The sequence below is a fragment of the Pristiophorus japonicus genome, chromosome 22 (genome assembly GCF_044704955.1).
Source record: "Pristiophorus japonicus isolate sPriJap1 chromosome 22, sPriJap1.hap1, whole genome shotgun sequence".
In the NCBI taxonomy this organism is placed as follows: domain Eukaryota; kingdom Metazoa; phylum Chordata; class Chondrichthyes; family Pristiophoridae; genus Pristiophorus; species Pristiophorus japonicus.
Genome location: NC_091998.1, coordinates 23,040,748 through 23,063,683, shown reverse-complemented (window position 1 = coordinate 23,063,683; position 22,936 = coordinate 23,040,748). Strand labels below are relative to the sequence as shown.

At 42.8% G+C, this 22,936-nt stretch overlaps 1 protein-coding gene across 6 annotated transcripts in view; it reads left to right on the top strand.

The window, feature by feature from the left end:
* The window catches only part of mapk8a (mitogen-activated protein kinase 8a), a 133,126-nt gene that overhangs the window by 75,287 nt on the left and 34,903 nt on the right, over positions 1 to 22,936 (top strand). For all 6 annotated transcript variants that reach the window (XR_011588358.1, XM_070865760.1, XM_070865757.1 and 3 more), the window contains 4 exons: positions 6,934 to 7,109; positions 9,809 to 9,938; positions 19,288 to 19,346; positions 19,599 to 19,737. Coding sequence is in view for 5 of the 6 variants with exons in the window: in XM_070865760.1 (XP_070721861.1) it covers positions 6,988 to 7,109; positions 9,809 to 9,938; positions 19,288 to 19,346; positions 19,599 to 19,737 (450 nt within the window). In the remaining variant the exon portion in view is untranslated. The remainder of the gene's footprint in view (positions 1 to 6,933; positions 7,110 to 9,808; positions 9,939 to 19,287; positions 19,347 to 19,598; positions 19,738 to 22,936) is intronic.

Here is a 22,936-nt window from a genome sequence, read left to right as displayed (position 1 = left end):
GCCGTCATTCGGATGAGACGTTAAACCGAGGCCCCGTCTGCTCCCTCAGGTGGACGTAAAAGATCCCATGGCACTATTTTGAAGAAGAGCAGGGGAGTTATCCCCGGTGTCCTGGTCAGTATTTATCCCTCAATCAACATAACAAAAACAGGTTATCTGGTCATTATTGTTTGTGGGAGTTTGGTGTGTGCAGGTTGGCTGCCGCGTTTCCCACATTCGTGACTACACTTCAAAAGTACTTCATTTGCTGTAAAGTGCTTTGAGACGTCCGGTAGCTGTGAAAGGTGCTATATAAATGCAAGTTTTTCTTTCTTTTGGGATATTCTTAAAATTCAGGAACGAGTGGCATCCTCCTGCTCTCCCCACGCCATATACATATGGTGCACCTGACTGTCATTGCTTTAAGCAACCTGGCTTGATATTTGTTTGATTTTGAGGAAATATATGCCTTATTTTTAAAGCATTTGAATCTACAAGATTTTTTAGTGTTTTTGTAGACAGTGATTATAAATGTATCTGTGGCATGGCAAAGCAGTTCAGCAATTGTTTTTAAACCACGACTGACTGTGTTACAGCGAGCTTGAGAGATACACTTTCATCCCCTTATTTTCCAATTCATTTTCTGCAATGATTGTTCTTATTCTGCCCATTCTTATGTTTTTCTGTGTTAATAAACTATACAAAGTAACTGATTCTTGGCAATCCACCAATAGTGGTCCTGAAAAAGGAAGAGACACAACTTCTGAAAGCTCAAACAGTCTGTGAACACTACAGCGAGAGAAAACCTTGCAGTATTTAAATTAAACATCAGATATTTGTGTGGAAGACTCTTAGTTTGATGGTGTCTGGAAGTGTTAAAATGTTTTAGGAACTGCCTATCTAAACCTGGTCAACATGTGACTTTGGGGGAAAAAAAACAACAAAAAAATATTAGCACTGAGATCACTCAAGCAAAGTCCCATAACCCAGGAGGGATAATGAACCAAGGTCACAGAAGATGACATTTGTGGACTTGGTTAGTGCTGTGACAGGAAGTTGCGATGGGGAGGGGCATCGTTTGCAAAGACGGAGGGGCGAATAGTGGGTTTTTTGACGAGGGGTCAGTACCTGAGGAGAGGGAACCATTTCCAATGCCAGCTGGCATGGGACCAGGAAGGCAAGTTGCGTGGTCAGCAGTTTAGTGAGATCTAGGGAGCAGGAGGTGGGTCTCGTGGACGAAATGAGCTTGGAGATGGGGTGATGGAAACGACGCTAGAGAAAGACGGAGGTTCAGGGGTTAGGGCAGCAGGAGATTGAAGGGAGATTTGGTTTAGTGGAAAATGTGAAGGGAGAGTAGTGGCAGAGGTAGTTGAATGGATGGTCTCAATCTTGGTGATAAAGTGGTCCATGAGCTTGTTGGAGGTGGGAGTGGAGGGGGCATGGGGAGAAGGTTAACGGAGCGGTTGGTAGAGGAGAAAAGAAGCTGAGGTTCATCTTTACTCGCCAGGATTGTCCTGGAATAGTGTGTGGTTTTGACAAAGAGGAGTGAGGCTCGATGGTGCTGGATGTGGTTCGGCCTGATCAAGTGATGGATTGCTTATCTTAACTTCACTAAGTTAAAAGGCACAGTAAGTTTTGATTTGGCAGTCTTTATTGGTCTCCAAAAGTTAGAAGGGAAAACATTTCACTAAGGTGAGTGCTTATGTAAGAGAGCATAGATTTGTGTTTTTATACATCAGTTGTGCACAGGTAGAGTTGACGGATACCTTTTCTCCTTGTGTGTTCTGCTCAGCTTTGGTGGATGTCTGATCTTGTTCAACTTACTCAACAAATGACTTTCTTCTGTGTTTAGTTGGTCCCAGTCAGTATTTTGTTCACGTACGTCCTCCCAGCATACGTTATTGTATGCCCGAGTGCGCTATTTTAAAATATTTTCTGTTTAACCCAGGGGATTACACGGGGCAAGTTGCAGCCAGCCAGGTTTCTTTCTCCTCCTCCTCCTGTTTTCCAATATTGCGATGGTTTTCTAGGCACAGTTTTGTTTATCACTCCATCTCGTGTTCAGTTGTTCTGCCACAGTGGCCCTCACTCAGCTGTGGATTGTAAAATGTCTACACCATTGTCCATAGGCTACTACTGGAAATAGGTTACTATAAATAGAAGGTCAAATGTTTAGCTTATACATTTTGCTAAGTTTGAGATCAGTTCGGGTCTCAAAAAATTAAATGCTGGAAGCAGCACTTGTTAAAAAATGACAGTTTTGGCTGCTAAAACTGATGGCTTGGCAGAAAACACATTGTGTGTGAATATACAATAGTAAAGACTGTGTAATTTTAGTTCTGATGACCATCTGCAAGCAAGCTTTTGTTTTATAATGGTGCTTGGAACAAGCACTCACAAGTTTGAATCGGTTTCCTGAATTGTGCAAAGAGGAGGTGGTGTCTGAACAGTTCTGTGGCTGACGGGTTACACTTCACTAGCTGACTTCATCGCAGTGGATAGTGTCAAGGTTCTATAAATTGACAGTGGAAGCCTCGCTCTCCTGCATAGACTGCTCTTATTATAGGTGCTCACTCATCAGTGTATCTCACTAATTGACTCTCAAAAATAATGGAAACTGTGTGTAGTTTGTGTTGAGAACCAGCAGCTTCAGGTTTCGAAGCAGTTGGAGGTGCAGCTCGTGATGTAAAGATTGCGTATCTTTTAGTATAGATTGATTCTGATGAATGCTTTGCCAACAGGGAATAGTTGAGGCGAAGACCATTGCAATTTTTAAAGAGATATGTGGATACCTACTTGAAGCAGAGGAAGATGCAGGGATATCAGAGTGGTTTTGATTTTCGATTGCGATAACAAAATGCAGATGCTCGCATCATGGGCTGAAGGCCTTTGTCTGTGCTGTGTGGTTCTACCGCCTTATGACTTAATGACATTTTCAGCATCTTTATCATTCACAAACATTCGAGTGCTGAGCAAGCAGATCCCGTTTTTCATGGTGACAACTATCGTGGTGACAACCATCCATTATCGTTCAGCCTGTTTGTTAAATTCCTGTAGATTCAAGAGGTATAATTATACCTGCAGCTCTTAAGATTCTTTGCAAGCCCCATAGTTCCTTGCAGTATTTCTAGCAGTTGTATTTTACCCTAAGGTATTTTTAACAGTGTAGCGCCAATAGCTGACGATGTGAATATAAAGTGGGATTTTTTTGTTGGCTTATTTAAACCCTATTGCAACCAGCTGAAGATGCTGCAGAATAGCAGATACAACCTTTAGAAGCAGCTTTGCTCTATTCAAATAATGTAGTTTAAAGGAACCTTATAGTAATGCATCTCATTTTAATATTTGTAAAAGCTTTAGAGCACTTTTGATATAAGCAGTAAATATTTTAAATATGTCCTTTTTGGACCTGTTATCCACAATGTATGTCTCAATTGTCCAACCTGAGGCCAAAGAATACAACGGCAACTGCGGAAGTAGCCTCAGTTTCGGAAACGAGAGGTCCACGTGCAAAGTTGAGGGAATGTGTGGGCCAGGAGCAGCAGTAAAGTGGATTATGTTTGAGAGGAGGAGTTTGGGATTGTGTGTGCTCTCCAAAATAATGCTGGAGTCACAACATTTGGCCATAACACGGAGCAGTTATGTAGTTTGAGGTGGTATATGGTGATGGAAATTCAGGCTGGTCTTGAACCATGTACACGTAAGCTTGCAGCCCTTGGATTTAGAGTTGCAGAGGTGCCTGTTGTAACTTGTAGAGTGGCAAGAGTGAGACCCTCTCAGCTATCTGCATGCACTGCCTCACCAATCTAGCCTTAGTCATTTGAACATTGCTAATCACTTATCTTGCCAATGATATAAATAAATCCATAAATTAGTCATATTACCTGTCAATCTCCTGAAGTGTTGCACATGGAGGAGTCAAGGCCAAACTTAGAAGACAAGGGTATATTTCATAGAAACATAGAAACATAGAAACATAGAAAATAGGTGCAGGAGCAGGCCATTCAGCCCTTCTAGCCTGCACCGCCATTCAACGAGTTCATGGCTGAACATGAAACTTCAGTACCCACTTCCTGCTTTCACGCCATACCCCTTGATCCCCCGAGTAGTAAGGACTTCATCTAACTCCCTTTTGAATATATTTAGTGAATTGGCCTCAACTACTTCCTGTGGTAGAGAATTCCACAGGTTCACCACTCTCTGGGTGAAGAAGTTTCTCCTTATCTCGGTCCTAAATGGCTTACCCCTTATCCTTAGACTGTGACCCCTGGTTCTGGACTTCCCCAACATTGGGAACATTCTTCCTGCATCCAACCTGTCCAAACCCGTCAGAATTTTAAACGTTTCTATGAGGTCCCCTCTCACTCTTCTGAACTCCAGTGAATACAAGCCCAGTTGATTCAGTCTTTCTTGATAGGTCAGTCCCACCATCCCGGGAATCAGTCTGGTGAATCTTCGCTGCACTCCCTCAACAGCAAGTATGTCCTTCCTCAAGTTAGGAGACCAAAACTGTACACAATACTCCAGGTGTGGCCTCACCAAGGCCCTGTACAACTGTAGCAACACCTCCCTGCCCCTGTACTCAAATCCCCTCGCTATGAAGGCCAACATGCCATTTGCTTTCTTAACCGCCTGCTGTACCTGCATGCCAACCTTCAATGACTGATGTACCATGACACCCAGGTCTCGTTGCACCTTCCCTTTTCCTAATCTGTCACCATTCAGATAATAGTCTGTCTCTCTGTTTTTACCACCAAAGTGGATAACCTCACATTTATCCACATTATACTTCATCTGCCACGCATTTGCCCACTCACCTAACCTATCCAAGTCACTCTGTAGCCTCATAGCATCCTCCTCGCAGCTCACACTGCCACCCAACTTAGTGTCATCCGCAAATTTGGAGATACTACATTTAATCCCTCGTCTAAATCATTAATGTACAATGTAAACAGCTGGGGCCCCAGCACAGAACCCTGCGGTACCCCACTAGTCACTGCCTGCCATTCCGAAAAGTACCCATTTACTCCTACTCTTTGCTTCCTGTCTGACAACCAGTTCTCAATCCACGTCAGCACACTACCCCCAATCCCATGTGCTTTAACTTTGCACATTAATCTCCTGTGTGGGACCTTGTCGAATAAAAACAGAGTGCTGGAAACACTCAGGTCAGGCAACATCTGTGGCGAGAGAAAGAAAGTTAACGTTTCTGGTCGATGACCTTTCGTCCGAACTAGGAAATGATAACGATGTAATAGGTTTTAAACAAGTGCGGGAGGGGAGGAAAGTACAGAAGGGAAGGTCTGTGATAGGGTGGAACACAGGAGAGATTAAATGACAAAAGGGCTGATGGTGCCAGGCAAAAGGGGGTGGTAATGGGAGAAGTAAAGAAACAAAAGATGGGTCTAGAGGAGGTGTAAGTGAGAATATCAGAATCATCAACAACAGTTACTGTCCGAATAAAATGGGGGCAGAGGTTGTTGAACTTGATGTTGAGTCCGGAAGGCTGTAAAGTGCCTAATCGAAAGATGAGGTTTGGTTCCCCAAGCTTACGTTGAGTTTTGTTGGCACATTGTAAGAGGCTGAGGACAGAAAGGTCAGAGTGGGAGTGGAGCAGAGAATTAAAGTGACAGGCGATAAGGCTATATTTGGACTAGTGTGCACAGATGTAATTCAGTCCCCATTTTGCAGTTGTAGTCTGATCTTGTTTTTACATATTTTGATTTCATATTATTTGTACTGAAGTAGCAGAACGGACGGCAATTTGGGAAGCATAGAATTGGTTGGAGCTTAGGAATTTTCCTGCAGTTCAGGCTGAGGAGCTGGAATATGTAAAACCACTGGTGAGAGGGTACAGTTAGAATATTTTATGTTATTACTTCGACTTTTGGTGAAGGAGACAGCAAATGTTAAAACAGCTTTAAACTGTGCCCCATCAAGCCTGCCAGCTACTGCTGGGCATAACGTGCCACTTGGTTTTCTTGAACTGTCTGTAAAAGCTTTCAGAACCAGTGAGACCTCATCCTGATCTCAGCTTGTTCACATGCTGCTAAGCAGTGCATTTATCATGAGGATATAGGAATTTATAATGGGAAATGTTGACACACAAACGTGGCAAAAACGTGGCAACAGGGAGTAAAGTTTTGTAGATAAGTGTATGCAAGTGTAAGATTTTTAATAGATTATAGTTATATTTCCCAATTGCTTTTCCTAACTTTAAAGGCTCAGGAGAAAAACGCAAGAATATTCGTCACTCTATTTCTGATATTAGTCAGAGAATGTTGAACACACCAGACCGAGTATTGAACCTGAAATCTCAGCTTCTCACTGTGTGAACCTGCTGAGCCATTGCAACAACAATAAAACTTACATTTATATAGCGGCTTTAACATAGTAAAACATCCCAAGGCACTTCACAGGTGCGTTATCAAAAAAAACAAAATTTGACACCGAGCATTATAATCAGATATTGGGGCAAATGACCAAAAGCTTGGTCAAAGAGGTAGGTTTTAAGGAGCATCTTAAAGGAGGAAAGAAAGGTGGAGAGGTTTAGGGAGGGAATTCCAGAGCTTGGGACCTAGGCAGATGAAGGCAAGGCCTCCAATGGTGGAATGATTAAAATCAGGGATGCTCATGAGGCCAGAATTAGAGGAGCGCAGTGATCTCTGGGGGTTGTGGGGCTGAAGGAGATTACAGAGATAGGGAGGGGCGAGGCCATGGAGGATTTGAAAACAAGGATGAGAATTTTAAAATCGAGGCGTTGCTTAATTGCAGGAGCCAGTCTAATCTGTCATGTTAGTCTGATAGCGTCAATTCCAGTTGAGTGTCTTGACTACAGTAAACTTGCCTTAAGACTTACAGGAAGCCCATAACAAGTGTGATATCTGATCAATTTAAATTATGTTCATCATTTCCTTATTCCATTTTAAGTGTTTACTTTTTGAATCCCTGCAGGTTGGAGCGAAGCAGTTATACGTGAATGCATATTGTCAAACCAATTCTGACATCATGAACAGAAACAAACGCGACACCCAGTTCTACAGCGTAGAGGTTGGGGATTCAACCTTCACCGTCCTGAAGCGCTATCAGAACTTGAAGCCCATTGGTTCAGGAGCACAGGGGATTGTATGGTGAGTTAGCAATTTTGACATCTGCATTCAATCGCAGCAAGGCAAGAGCAAACACACACAAACTAAAGCACGCTCGATAGCGCTTCTCTAGAGTTTAATTCAGATCTGCCTTTCCACCTGTTGTTTTTTGAATAGGATTAGGCTTCCTCCCTTTATTAAATCAACCATTATTCCTTTTTTAAAGAGCAATATTTTGCTCTTGTGCTCTTTTTCTTATAGCAAATTGATAAAGTAGGAAATCAGGCTAGAAATGATGCAGCCAGCATAAAAAGTAGCTGTATTGATTAATGCTGATCTCTGGTCAACAGTAACGCTGTGTGATTATGCAGATTAAGTTTCACATTGCACATAATTGCATAGAACTGATGCACAGAACAAGCAAGCAGCTTGCCTTAAAGTGAGCCAAGTAGAAAGGAAGACCTGAGTCCATGCTCGGATCAGCCATGATCGTATTAAATGGTGGAGCAGGCTCGAGGGGCCGTATGGCCTACTCCCGCTCCTATTTCTCATGTTATTATGTATATCCAGTGAACCAACCGCAAACCATTGCAAAGTACAATTGTGTTATTGCTCAGGTTCAACCTTTTTCTATGCGTTAGCCCACATTAAGGTTAAAGGGGCGCAGAAAAAGACTACCAGCGTGTCTGTGTTTTGGAAGCGGTTCTGGGGAGCAGTGCTCACCACAGGACCACCACTTCCATGTGACACTCTCCCCATTTGCTTGTCCTGCTGGGGCTTGAAGTCAAAGCCAAAGATCGGCAGTTGCTATTGCTAAGAGGGAGAGAATCCAGCTCCATGCTCTTGCTGTTGACTGAAGATGCAGCGGCAACTGGTGAGACTCTCAAAAATGTTGGTCTCCGGTGTTATTGGGTCACTTATATTAAAGCGGCTATTGATGAAGAGAGATCACGTATCTGCCTTCGGCAACATTATGTCGATGTGACAACCACATTTAAGTACTGTGAAGCCGCCCCCCCCCCCCCCCCCCCGAGATTGAAGTGGTATTCTGGGTTTTAAAGGACTTGGGAGTAATTCCAATAATCTAATTGAGAGGTTCAGAGGATATCTCGAGCCACAAGAGAGAAGCTCAAATGGTTTTAACCTGTCCAACCCACTTGTGTTCCAAATAGATGCAGCCTTCTGATCCCCTTAATTAGATTGCTGCCTGGTAAGCATTCTGCATTTACTGTGAGCAAGATTTCTAGAAGGAAGTTGACACATTTTTTGCAATAGTGACATGGAACAGTACATTTGTTTGGGCTATGTACCATAGTGCTTAACCCTAGGTTTGATTTCTAACAGTAGCTAAAAAATCTAATTCATCCCCTGTGCAGAGCTAGTTTTCATAGCTCTCAGTCAAGCTGCTAGCAAGCTGCCTTACATTGAGTCTTGTAGGTAGAAGTTCAATAGGGATTTCACAGTCAGCACTTTCCACTGGTGTAGCAAATTGACAGAAGAAATAGTTTTTGCCCAAGATTAATTTGCTCTGGCAATTTCCCTCCCCCAACTGATTTACAAAATTATCTGCTCACAGTTCCTATGTCTTATTATTTTGTGTACACAACAGAAAGATTCCATAACCAAACCCACATCTACCATCTGAAATGCCTAACCATTATCTTTATATTGGAGTCTTTCACACAGAAGATTATGCAGCCTGCCCACCACACACACTGAAAGATGTGAATCACCATCCTGATAGACCATAATGTGCAATTTAAAATAGTTCAATCTATTTACAGGAAATACGATTACACAGAAACAAAATAATCAGCAATAAAAATGCTTGAATTGCACAATAAACTGGATCTAAAGTCCAAGATATTGGTGTCCTTTTAGAATCAATTTAACTGAGCTTGGATTAATGTAATTTGGAATTTCAGCTCCGTAGAATCCCTTCCACTGCCACAAGGTGGATAGAGGCAAACACACTAGGATATACTCTTGACAGGCTAACTACCAGATTATTTCTCATATTTCTGCTATCTGAATGTTTATTTCTACAACTCAAATGTATACAGTGTAAATAGCAGTACCTCGGCTGGCTTTGGTTGTTTACAGACTGGAACAAAAAAGCCGATTGCAAGTTCATCGAGTATGAGATTACTTTGATGGTTTCAGCACCTTCTCCCACAGTTGCAAATGCGCATACATTATTATTTCAAGCCACAGATACCAGCTAAATAAATTTGGTCCGATTAGTTTGCTTAAACAGTCCCAAGACCAAAGGGCCATTTCCCTTTGAAAGCAATAGCGATGTCCAAATGATATTGTTTCTCTTCCTATACGCAAATAAAGAAACTATTTTAAGAATACAGCTAACTTAAGTTTGTTTTTAATTTTGCAATGTTTTGGTCTATCGAGAGTTTCCATGACAAAGATGCAATGCAGCAATTTTGATAACCGAGTTTTGTTGCATCATTGTGTGATTGAGATGCACATATTTGCTCTGTATGATTGAGGTGGTTGTAACTGAAAAATTGTTTGTTACTTTCGAAGGCTTCAAGTTACAACAACCAATTTTATTCTCTTCAGTATGTAGTGGTTAATTTAGCATTCTATTGTGCATCAGTACACCTTCAAGATGTTCACTGTTAGCACGGGCATTGTATGAAAACTTCCAGATTTGAGTTGAGTATGTTTCTGTGTGTTGCCTTTTCTTACGCGGTCTTTCTGGGGATCTTATTTTCCTATTTCAGTGCAGCCTACGATGCGATTCTTGACAGGAATGTGGCGATCAAGAAACTCAGCCGACCATTTCAAAACCAGACCCATGCGAAAAGGGCTTACAGAGAATTAGTCCTCATGAAGTGTGTCAACCACAAAAATGTAAGTAGCACTGATATGTTACTTTATCCTGAAAAATCGCAGCAAAGTTTTTGATCAATGAGTCCTGCTATTAGAACCTCTCTTTACAAAAAAAACCATTAGAGGCTTATGACTAACTTGAACATGTTTTGATTTTTTTCCCTCTATTTCTTGAATGTTGTTTAAGCAGTCCTTTGACCATGTAAATGGCAGGTCGTCTAACATGGAATTACCTAATTCAGGGTGCTTTAGCCGAACAGATGCTAATTCAGTAATTCCTCGAGCGCCTTCCCAGTAACGTCACCAAAGCACATTGTTTGATTTCAGTGATTACCAAAGTCGATCTAGATTTTTGTTTTTACCTTTTTTTTTAAATCTTTAATATCTACAAAATATTTATTAGTTGATTTGAAAGCAAATCTTTGCAGTATTTTTCCCATTGGCCTTGCTTATTCATGTAACCTGTACAGTTTAGGGTGTAAGCAAATGGTTAACAGACTCCTGTGCCGACTTTCATCCCATGCTGATGACCACATTTGCCATTGATCAATTCAGCAAAATATTTGGATTTTACAGGCTCAGGGTGAATCTAGTTGTGTTGTATCTTTACTGCAAGTAAACATTTCTCATCATGTCCGAATATTTTAGCTGAAGTGGCTTATGTAGTAATTAAACGTTTCAGTGGACCAATATGAGGTCGGGGGCATTCCCCCAACTTGAGGAAATTGGCAACTCGCACAGTATCCCATCTGCAAATTGATGTAATTTGTCCAACCAGTGATGGTGTTCTGTGCCAGATCATCTAATTTTACCAGCAAGTTGCCTTGCACTGACTGGGCCAGTCAAATGCAAGTTTAGTACTGATGCTAATCTTGAGCCTGATCCTGATATGAAATTCACTTAATGCCAGAAAAACATGCACCTATGCTCAAGGTATTTTACGTTGCATACTGCAGCCTGGATTTTCCTCCAGAAATCTGCCAATTTGTGGGTATTTCCAGAGGGGTGCCCCAGGGGAAATAGGGCCATGAGGCCTATCGCTAAATCCCCATCCCTAAAATTGGCCTTTGGGCATTTCATTCTTCCCACCCCTAAGCATGGATATTGGCCATTCCCCCATGGCCTAGCACACCGCACACAAATTGAGAAAGAGGGCTTGCGACAGGCCGATTTTTTTTTTTTTTCCTTCCTTTCCGGCCGTGAACCAACGATACATGGCAAGTCCAGAAAAATGGAGAGGGAGGAATGGGGAATGTAGTGGCAGAAGGCAAAAGGACCGACCGAAAGCTTAAAAAATGGCCACCCCTCTGTCATACGATGTAAATTGCTCAAATACCGATTCTAGGCTGCTTCAAAGCTCTTTGCTCAAATCAGTCAGCACTATTTAGGGGACTTCTGTCCCCATTAATGGTTGGTCCTTTTTTTTTTATTCATTCACAAGGACATGGGCATCACTGGCAAGGCCGGCATTTATTGCGCATCCCTAGTTGTCCAGAGAAGGTGGTGATTAGTCACTTTTTATTGCATGGTAGGCCACTTCAGACATAGAAACATAGAAAATAGGTGCAGGAGTAGGCCATTTGGCCCTTTGAGCCTGCATCGCCATTCAATGAGTTCATGGCTGAACATGCAACTTCAGTACCCCATTCCTGCTTTCTCGCCATACCCTTGATCCCCCTAGTAGTAAGGACTACATCTAACTCCTGTTTGAATATATTTAGTGAATTGGCCTCAACAGCTTTCTGTGGTAGAGAATTCCACAGGTTCACCACTCTCTGGGTGAAGAAGTTTCTCCTCATCTCGGTCCTAAATGGCTTACCCCTTATCCTTAAACTGTGACCCCTGGTTCTGGACTTCCCCAACATTGGGAACATTCTTCCTGCATCTAACCTGTCTAAACCCGTCAGAATTTTAAACGTTTCTATGAGGTCCCCTCTCATTCTTCTGAACTCCAGTGAATACAAGCCCAGTTGATCCAGTCTTTCTTGATATGTCAGTCCCGCCATCCCGGGAATCAGTCTGGTGAACCTTCGCTGCACTCCCTCAATAGCAAGAACGTCCTTCCTCAAGTTAGGAGACTAAAACTGTACTCCCTGCCCCTGTACTCAAATCCCCTCGCTATGAAGGCCAACATGCCATTTGCTTTCTAACCGCCTGCTGTACCTGCATGCCAACCTTCAATGACTAATGTACCATGACACCCAGGTCTCATTGCACCTCCCCTTTTCCTAATCTGTCACCATTCAGATAATAGTCTGTCTCTCTTTTTACCACCAAAGTGGATAACCTCACATTTATCCACATTGTACTTCATCTGCCATGCATTTGCCCACTCACCTAACCTATCTAAGTCACTCTGCAGCCTCATAGCATCCTCCTCGCAGCTCACACTGCCACCCAACTTAGTGTCATCCGCAAATTTGGAGATACTACATTTAATCCCCTCGTCTAAATCATTAATGTACAATGTAAACAGCTGGGGCCCCAGCACAGAACCTTGCGGTACCCCACTAGTCACTGCCTGCCATTCTGAAAAGTACCCATTTACTCCTACTCTTTGCTTCCTGTCTGACAACCAGTTCTCAATCCACGTCAGCACACTACCCCCAATCCCATGTGCTTTAACTTTGTACACTAATCTCTTGTGTGGGACCTTGTCGAAAGCCTTCTGAAAGTCCAAGTACACCACATCAACTCGTTCTCCCTTGTCCACTCTACTGGAAACATCCTCAAAAAATTGCAGAAGATTTGTCAAGCATGATTTCCCTTTCACAAATCCATGCTGACTTGGACCTATCATGTCACCTCTTTCCAAATGCGCTGCTATGACAGTCTTAATAATTGATTCCATCATTTTACCCACTACCGATGTCAGGTTGACAGGTCTATAATTCCCTGTTTTCTCTCTCCCTCCTTTTTTTAAAAGTGGGGTTACATTGGCTACCCTCCACTCCATAGGAACTGATCCAGAGTCTATGAATTGTTGGAAAATGACTGTCAGTGCATCCGCTATTTCCAAGGCCACCTCCTTGAGTACTCTGGGATGCAGACCATCAGGCCCTGGGGATTTATCGGCCTTCAATCCCATCAATTTCCCCAACACAATTTCCCGACTAATAAGGATTTCCCTCCGTTCCTCCTTCTCACTAGACCCTCTGACCCCGTTTATATCCGGAAGGTTGTTTTTGTCCTCCTTAGTGAATACCGAACCAAAGTACTTGTTCAATTGGTCTGCCATTTCTTTGTTCCCCATTATGACTTCCCCTGATTCTGACTGCAGGAGATCTACGTTTGTCTTTACTAACCTTTTTCTCTTTACATATCTATAGAAGCTTTTGCAGTCCATTTTAATGTTCCCTGCAAGCTTCCTCTCGTACTCTTATTTTCCCTGCCCTAATCAAACCCTTTGTCCTCCTTTGCTGAGTTCTAAATTTCTCCCAGTCCCCGGGTTCGCTGCTATTTCTGGCCAATTTGTATGCCACTTCCTTGGCTTTAATACTATCCCTGATTTCCCTTGATAGCCACTGTTGAGCCAACTTCCCTTTTTTATTTTTACGCCAGACAGGGATGTACAATTGTTGTAGTTCATCCATACGGTCTCTAAATGTCTGCCATTGCCCATCCCCACTGTCAACCCCTTAAGTATCATTCGCCAATCTATCCTAGCCAATTCACGCCTCATACCTTCAAAGTTACCCTTCTTTAAGTTTTGGACCATGGTCTCTGAATTAACCGTTTCATTCTCCATCCTAATATAGAATTCCACCATATTATGGTCACTCTTCCCCAAGGGGCCTCGCACAATGAGATTGTTAATTAATCCTCTCTCATTACACAACACCCAGTCTAAGATGGCCTCCCCCCTAGTTGGTTTCTCGAAATATTGGTCTAGAAAACTATCCCTTATGCACTCCAGGAAATCCTCCTCCACCGTATTGTTTCCAGTTTGGTTAGCCCAATGTATATGCATATTAAAGTCACCCATGATAACTGCTGCACCTTTATTGCATGCACCCCTAATTTCCTGTTTGATTCCCTCTTCAACATCACTACTACTGTTTGGAGATCTGTACACAACTCCCACTAGCGTTTTCTGCCCCTTGGTATTCCGTAGCTCCACCCATACCGATTCCACATCATCCAAGCTAATGTCTTTCCTTACAATTGCGTTAATTTCCTCTTTCACCAGCAACGCCACCCCGCCTCCTTTTCCTTTCTGTCTATCCTTCCTAAATGTTGAATACCCTTGAATGTTGAGTTCCCAGCTTTGGTCACCCTGGAGCCATGTCTCCGTGATGCCAACCACATCGTATCCGTTAACTGCTATCTACACAGTTAATTCATCCACCTTATTCCGACGGCAGCTAAGAGTCAACCACATTGGTGTGGGACTGGAGTCGCATATAGTCCAGGCAGGGTAAATTTAGCTTCCTTCCCTAAAGGACGTTAGTGAACCAGTTGGGTTTTTACGGCAATCCGGCAGCTTCGGATACCATCATTTTATTTCCAGCTTTTTAATCTGATTTTAAATTCTCAAACTGCCATGATGGGATTTGAACTCACCTTCTCTAGATTAGTCCATGCCTCTGGATTATTAATCTGGTAACATATCCACAACGCTACTGTACTCCACATCCTATCGCGTTGGCAGTGCTGCATTAGCACGTTCCCTCGACAGAGCAGAGATATCACTGGGAAAAAACATAATTGACCCAAACCCAGGTAAATTAGCCAGGATCATGCTTGAAGCAGAAGTCCTGTCCTGATACACCTCCGGTGGAAGGAGGAAAATACAGACCTACAAGTCACTTTGGATTCAGCAATTTAAAAAAAAAAGAAAATTTCCTTTCACCTAAACTTTTTAAATGCTGTATAATTAGCTGTTTGAATTCAAAAGATTTTATGAGGAAAAATAGAAGTTTTGGAATCAATATTTTATATTATTTTTTTTAGTCCAGTACTGGAAAAACTTGTAACATTCTACAAAGATTAAGTCAAGAGAAATGTTGAATTAAATGCAGGAATTTAACTTATCACTTCAAAAAATGACAAGTGACATTCCTTGACTAGCGTCCTGAAGTTTAGGTTTGAGGTCTAATTACAGTGAAAGAAAAGGCTAAGATTCAGTGTGTCTAGTTCCCTTGGAATAGTCGTTGGAGGAGATTTTTTACTGTGCCTGAATAAGTTGAGAACGATGGTCAAAAACCTCACACATCTGATATCCTCGAGCAATGTATGTAAGTGCATAATTTCATTTCTCTGTGGGTTGCACACATGAAAAATAAGCAGTCAAATTTGCAATTTTTCTGGAACATTTTTAAGTTTGACTTTCAGCTTGTCCTCCAAGAAAATGATTAGTGCTGAAGTTACCTGAAAAAAGCACAGATTGTAAACACAAGCAAATTTCTCTTGATCTGTATATGAGATGCAGTGTTGGAAATTTAAACTGGAAATCATGAACCTTCTCTTCTGATTTCCGGAGACAAAAATAGTTATGAAGGGTTGCACAGCTAAGAGAAAACCATTTCCAATAGTATGCTAAATAACCCCAATATTTAACATGTAAATATTTTGCTTCTTCACTGATCTTCTGAAACAAGCCTCAAGGAAGTGTGCAGGACAGAATTATTTTTTTTAAACCCATCCTGAAAGTGCCTGACCGTTACTGGGTTCGGTTCCACAGGTGTCTGTAGCTATTCAGTGTCTCACCCAAGTGACCATCTTCACGTGTGAGCCGAGATCATAATTTAACAGAATATTCAACTGAGAGGCCACCACTACTGAACCAGATGCTGACCTTGCTTGCCATTTGTGCCTTATCATTGGCAGTCCCTCGAAATCGAGGAAGACTTGCCTCCACTCAAAGTGAGTTCTCAGGTGGCTGTACAGTCCAATGCAGGAATTACAGTCTCTGTCACAGGTGGGGCAGACAGTGGTTCAAGGAAAGGGTGGGTGGGGAGCCTGGTTTGCCCGCACACTCCTTCCACTGTCTGCGCTTGGTTTCTGCATGCTCTCGGCGACAAGACTCGAGGTGCTTAGCGCCCTCCTGTATGCTCCACCTCCATTTTGGGCGGTCTTGGGCCAAGGATACCCAGGTGCCGGTGGGGATATTGCACTTTATCAAGGAGGCTTTGAGGGTGTCCTTGAAATGTTTCCCCTGCCCACCTGGGGCTCACTTGCCGTGTAGGAGTTCAGAGTAGAGCGCTTGCTTAAGGGGTCGAGTGTCGGGCAGACTGATGATGTGACCCACCCAACGGAGCTGGTCGAGCGTGGTCAGTGCTTTGATGCTGGGGATGTTGGCCTGATCGAGAACACTAACGTTGGTGCGTCTATCCTCCCAGTGGATTTGCAGGATCTTGCAGAGGCAGCATTGGTGGTACTTCTGCAGCGCTTTGAGATGTCTGCTGTATGTGGTCCACGTCTCTGACCCATATAGGAGGACAGGTATCACTACTCCCCTGTAGACCATAAGCTTGGTGCCAGATTTGAGGTCCTGGTCTTCATTAAACACTTCCTCATGCGACCGAAGGCTGCGCTAGCACACTGGAGGCGGTGTTGGATCTCGTCATCGATGTCTGCCCTTGCTGATAGTAGGCTACCGAAGTATGGAAGATGGTCCACGTTTTCCAAGGCCGTGCCGTGGATTTTGTGGCGGGGTCAGGTTGGTGGAGGACCTTTGTCTTACGGATGTTTAGTGTAAGGCCCATGCTTTCGTACGCCTCAGTGAAGGTGTTGACGCTGGCTTGGAGTTCGGCCTCTGAGTGTGTGCGGACGCAAGCGTCGTCCGCGTACTGTAGTTCGATGATGGAGGATAGCCTTGGATCTAGCCTGGAGATGGCGAAGGTTGAACAGGTTCCCATTGGTTCTATAATTTAGTTCTACTCCAGCAGGGAGCTTGTTGAGAGTGAGATAGAGCTTTGCAACAAGGAAGATCGAGAAAAGCGTTGGTGCGATGATGCAGCCCTGCTTGACCGCGGTCCGGACATGGATTGGGTCTGTGACGGATCCATTGGTCAGGATCATGGCTTGCATATCATCGCGGAGCAGGCGGAGGATGTTGACAAACTTTTGGGGGCAACCGAAACGGAGGAGGACGCTCCATAGTCCCTCGCGGCTGACAGTGTCAAAGGCCTTTGTGAGGTCAAAGAAGGCAATGTACAAGGGTTGATACTGTTCCCAGCATTTCTCTTGTAGTTGTCGAGCCGTGAAGATCATGTCCTTTGTACCCCTTAGTGGACGAAATCCACATTGCAACTCTGGGAGGAGCTCTTCAACCACAGGGAGAAGACGATTGAGGAGGATTCTTGCAATGACTTTCCCAGGGAGATTCCTCTGTAGTTATCGCAGTCGGACTTGTCCCCTATTTTGAAGACGCTGACGATTACGGCATCACTGAGATTGCCCGGCATGCTCTCCTCCTTCCAGATAAGAGAGATGAGGTCATGCATTCGTGTCAATAGTGCTTTTCCGTCATACTTTAGTGCCTCGGCGAGGGCTGGGATTTTGTTGAGATGGTGGCAGGTAGCATGCTGCGCGCTGGAGTCGAGGACACTTGCGTCGAAGGCAGAGTCTCGGTTAAAGAGATCTTTAAAGTGCTCCTTCCAGTGGGCCTTGACTGCCTCGGTGTTCTTAATGAGTGACTCTCCGTTCTTGGCCAGCAGTGGTGTGTGGCCTTGGGTACTTGGGCTGTAGGTGGACTTGACTGCGCTGAAGAAACCTTGTACATCGTGGTTGTCAGCCAACTGCTGGATCTCCTGTGCTTTCTCCACCCACCAACTATTCTTTAGGTCACTGGTTTTTTGTTGGACCTCGGCCTCCAGCCGCCTGTTGAGCTGCATTGCTGCTCCCAAATTGGGTTGATGCTTTAGGTTCAGAAATGCCTTACGCTTGCGGTTTATTAGCTCCTGGATCTCCTCGTCGTTCTCGTCAAACCAGTCCTGGTGTTTCCTGGTTGAGTGACCGAGTGCAGGTGCTGGTTATGGAGGACTTGAGGGCAGACCAGGTGCTGTGGGCACTCTGCGTCTCGGGGTCATCGAGGGTTGCCAGGTTGGCAGTGAGGTGCTGGCAGGTATAAGACTTTCTTAACTGGGTCTTTGAGTGCGCCATCGTTGATTTTTCTGTGGCATTGTTTCTATTGCCATCGCTGCTTTGGGGCTATATAGATCATGACGGAGTGGATTAGGCGATGGTCCACCCAGCAGTCGTCGGCTCCTGTCATGGCGCGGGTGATGCGCACGTCCTTGCGGTCCCTGGCTCGGACGATAATGTAGTCGATCAGATGCTAGTGCTTTGAGCGAGGGTATTGCCATGATGCCTTGTACTTGTCCCTCTGACGGAACAAGGTGTTGGTGATGACAAGTTCATGTTCTAGGCATTTTGTCAGGAGCAGGGTACCACTGGAGTTGGTTTTCTCTCCCCTCTCTCTGCCGTATGTGCTTTCCGACAGAGGTCGTAGGTTATGTTCAGGAGCTCGAACTCTGATGATTTTTTTTTCCTGTTCCCTAACTCACTGGAACTGAGGCATCGGTGCTATCTTAGCTGAGTTTAGCTAAATAGGCCAGGAATCAAACGTGAGACCTACTTATCTGTATGTTTTAGTACCTCAGCAGATGCCCTTTCCCCCACAAGGCCATGAATCACCATTTGAAAAAAATATAATTTTTGCTTTTGCCTTGAGGTTTGGAATTATTGGAACAGCAAAATAATGGATCGCTGGCCCAGTGTAATAAAAACATAATAGAAGCAGCAAATCAGATGAGAATCATCTATTTCCCATGTTATAAAATTCATGCTCTCACCTGCTTTTGAAATGCATTGACATCAGCTGTTCTGTAGGTTGCATGAATTCATCAAAGCCTATTGTTTCGTACCAGATTAAAAAGTCCTGTTCGTCCCATGATTATTTTAAAGCTTTTCAGCATAAAGGAATTCAAAGCCTTAAATAGCTTTAGTAATTAAAGGATACTGCTGTGGAATTCTGCCGCCCCCCCCACCCCCCCCCCGTTTCCCCCCTCAAAAAAAATGATACCGCATTGCAGACTTCCTGTTTTGACTGTTCAGATTTTCTGTCTTTTCTGACGGGACATGGCAGAATTGCCTTATATAGCGTTGTTCTCCACCTTCTCCAATTTATTGATTGGAATTCATTTTTCTAACTAATTAAAATGCTAATTTGAGAAGTGCAACTGATTTTTATGTGATATGTTCTGCTTGCTGGTTTTCGTAATGACCATTAGCGATTAAATTTAAATGTCTTCAGCAATGAAATTGAACGCTCTTCCTTATTATAGACTATGAATAGTAATAAACTTAAAATTATCACAGATTGAACGTTTGTTGCGTTAACTACAGGATATTCAATGTCTTCCAGATAATTGGCTTGCTGAATGTATTTACTCCACAAAAGTCACTTGAGGAATTTCAAGATGTGTAAGTATTTTTTTTTACCATTGTAGTATAAAGAAGGAAAGTTTACATTTACATAGCACCGTATCACGCCTTTCTGAAATGTCCCAGAGCATTTCCCATACAATGAATTTTTTAGTGCAGTTAGTGATGTAGGTGACAATAGTTTGATACTAAATTAAACAATACATTCACATTTTCTGATGCATCCTTATTATTGTTCATCATTGATATATGAATGTGTTTTTTCCTCCCTGGATGACTTCTTGCTGACAGTTACATAGTGATGGAGCTCATGGATGCCAATCTCTGCCAGGTGATTCAGATGGAGCTGGACCACGAGCGAATGTCTTATCTACTGTATCAGATGCTGTGTGGCATCAAGCACCTTCATTCAGCGGGGATTATACACCGGGTCAGTAATGTTCATTGTTGAGTCTTCTGAATGTTGTATTGTGCTAAATCTAGATTTGACCAGTTAAGATCACCAGGAAACCAGCCATTAGCAAAACAATTTTTCAGCAATGATATTTTGGGTGGTGTTTGGCTGTGGTGCAGTGTGTTGTGAAGGCACATCCCCAAGTTGCAGGTTTGTACCACATTGATTCATTTCCCTAAGACTCTCGCCTCTGAGTCAGAAGGTTGTCCACTCCAGAGGCTTAATCTAGACTGACACTCCAGTGCAGTGCTGAGGGAGTGCCGTCTTTCGAATGAGACGTTAAATTGAGGCTCCGTCTTCTCTCTAAGTTGGTTGTAAAAGATCCCAAGGCACTATTTCGGAGACATGCAGGAGAGTTTACCTCGGTGTCCTCGCCAATATTTATTGTTTAATCAACATCACTCAAACAGATTACCTGGTCATTATCTTCTTGTTATCTGTGGGAGCTTGCTGTGCGCAAAATTGGCTGCCGAGTTTCCTACAATACAACAGTGACTACACTTCAAAAAGTTCTTCATTGATTGTATAGCGCTTTGGGACATCCTGAGGTCGTGAAAGATGCTATATAAATTAAAATATTTTAAGACAGGTAGAGGGAGGTGGAATCCCTCCCCACAGGGTGGGAGAGATGGAAGAATTATTTGACAACTAGAGACACTCTTGTGCTCTAAGTTAATAGCTAGTTGTCTGATGACGGACTTTTTTGGGGTATTTAAAGCAATTTCCTATTGATTTGGAACAGATTTACTGGTTGAATTTTTTTTTAAAGCAGAGCTGTTTTGTTCCCTCTTCAGTTTATTATATTTTGGATGAATGTGTTTTGTAACCAACTTGTTTTGAAGGTGGGAGGGGGAAGGTCATGATTGTTGCTTGTTACAGGATTGTTGAAATGCAAACCTGCACTATGGGTTGAATTCTGATCTCTGCTTTTTCTTGCAAGACAGAATGCCCAGTGCAGAAGCTGAAATGAATCTAGGCTGAGGTTTTAGTTATACATACTATAATGGGCCAGACTGGTTTACAGTGGTGAAGGACACTGACATTGAAACAATTTAAAATGCCGACGTCATTCTTGCCTCAAAGATTTTAAAATTAGCAGATTGTGTGTTTGTGGATTAGAATAGAATCGTAGAATGATACAGCACAGAAGGAGGCCATTTGGCCCATCGTGCCTGTGATGGCTCTTTGAAAGAGCGATCCAATTAGACCCACGCCTCCCTGCTCTTTCCTCAAAATTTCCCGCCTTCAAGTATTAATCCAATTCCCTTTTGAAAGTTACTATTGAATCTGCTTCCATCCCCCTTTCAGGCAGCACATTACAAATCATAACTCGCTGGATACATTTTTTTCCCCTCATGTCGCCTCTGGTTCTTTTACCAATTATCTTAAATCTGTGTCCTCTGGTTCTACCACTGTAAACAGTTTTATCCGTCAAAGCTCCCCTTAACTTTCTATGCTTTAAGGAGAACAATCCCAGCTTCACTAGTCTGTCCAACCAGCTGAAGCCCCTCATCCCTGGTACCATTCTGGCAAATTTTTGCACAGTATGACCTAGAAAAATGTACTTTGTTATTTTCAAGTGTTATGCAAATGAAACTCATTGGTATTACACATTGCGTTATATCTGTTTAAAATTTAGCTGATGAGTAGATTTACTTGTAACATTACAAAGATTCTTTTAGTCTTGAATTTGTCTTTTCAGTTTCCAAATAAAATGACTCTAAGCTTGATAGCAGTCAATATGAAATGCAGAGGGAAAAAAAAGTATAAGTTTTTGTTGCTGGAATTATTTTAGGGGAGCTAAGCCTTGAACATTCTCTGATAAATCAATAGATTTCTCTGCAGAGCAGATATTTTTGTCGTGGTAAGAGGTGACCACTATATATCCAAAAAACCTCGGAGCAACAGTTCCAAAATAGGAAGGTGGACTGTGCACGCATTTGCTTCAAGCACAATCTGTGCTCTGCAATCAATATATGGCAGTTCATGTGGGATAAAGCCAAATAACACAGAACCAACAGCTGCTTGAGAAATAGAAAGATAACAGTCTTTCTAAGCTGAAGTACAATTAATGCATGTTCAGTGCCTTTCTGTGGAGCAGCTCAGCAGTATTTGGTCGAAGTACATTTCAGTAATAATTCAATAGAAACTTGAGTTTTGCTGATAATATAGAAAAATATCTTGAAACACTCTGTTTTCTATGTGATAAAGTAGGTTGACGGTAGATGAACTGAACAATTCTGTTAGAAAAATTAAATGCCTAATGCTTTAAGGCAATACATATATTAAAGCATTCACAGTGCCTTAAGCCAATTTTATTTTTGTAGTCACTTGAGCATTTCAGCAGAAGATTTATTTTGGGCGCTTTTCTTTGATTGTACACGGTGCAATATACAATGATATGTAACCCAGGGCTGCTAAAGAACATGCCATTGAGTGGAGGGTGGCCTGTCCTGCGGGTTGGAAAGTAGACCCAGATTTTTTTTAATGAGGAATGGCATTGCATGGTGTGCCTGTGTTGCTGATTATCTGCTGGGCAGCAGATAACAGACTCTGCTATTGAACTGTTACGTGCAGCGGTAACACACCAAGCGAATGAGAGCAGATCACATCTGAGATAGATTCGGGTTTGGACAGCTGCTTTACACAGGCTGCTCCAAGACTCGATCTTGCTTTCTGGGTTTAAATCTTTGTGAAGACCAATATTTTATCATGATGTGTGCATGCATAACACTTAGATTGACAAGCAATTAGGAAGATTTCCTACAATTGTTCCCCTGGAGGAAAAAGTTAATGAAAGATTTTTTTTATTTACTGAAATTTCCATTTTTACCCAACTTGTCAGCAAAGTTTCAGCCGTGCCCTCGTTCTACTTTTCATCCCAACTACACTGTGGTCTGGGATCTGTTGTTTGGCCATGAAAACCTCAGCTCCTGAGGGTTTTGCTTCATCTCCAGTGCGATTCGCTTGGAGATCTCTGGCATCAACCTCTGTTTACACGCCAACCTCAGTGTCGTACAATGGAAACGGCTATTATGCCCGAACTGCACTCTTGCCTTTACTCCCATGTTCTAACATGATTGTTGTTAAAATTTATAGTTATTATTCATTCCTGACCTGGTCCTAGTGAATATGATTCCCAAGATCATATTACCTTGTGCAAACTGATTGTAAA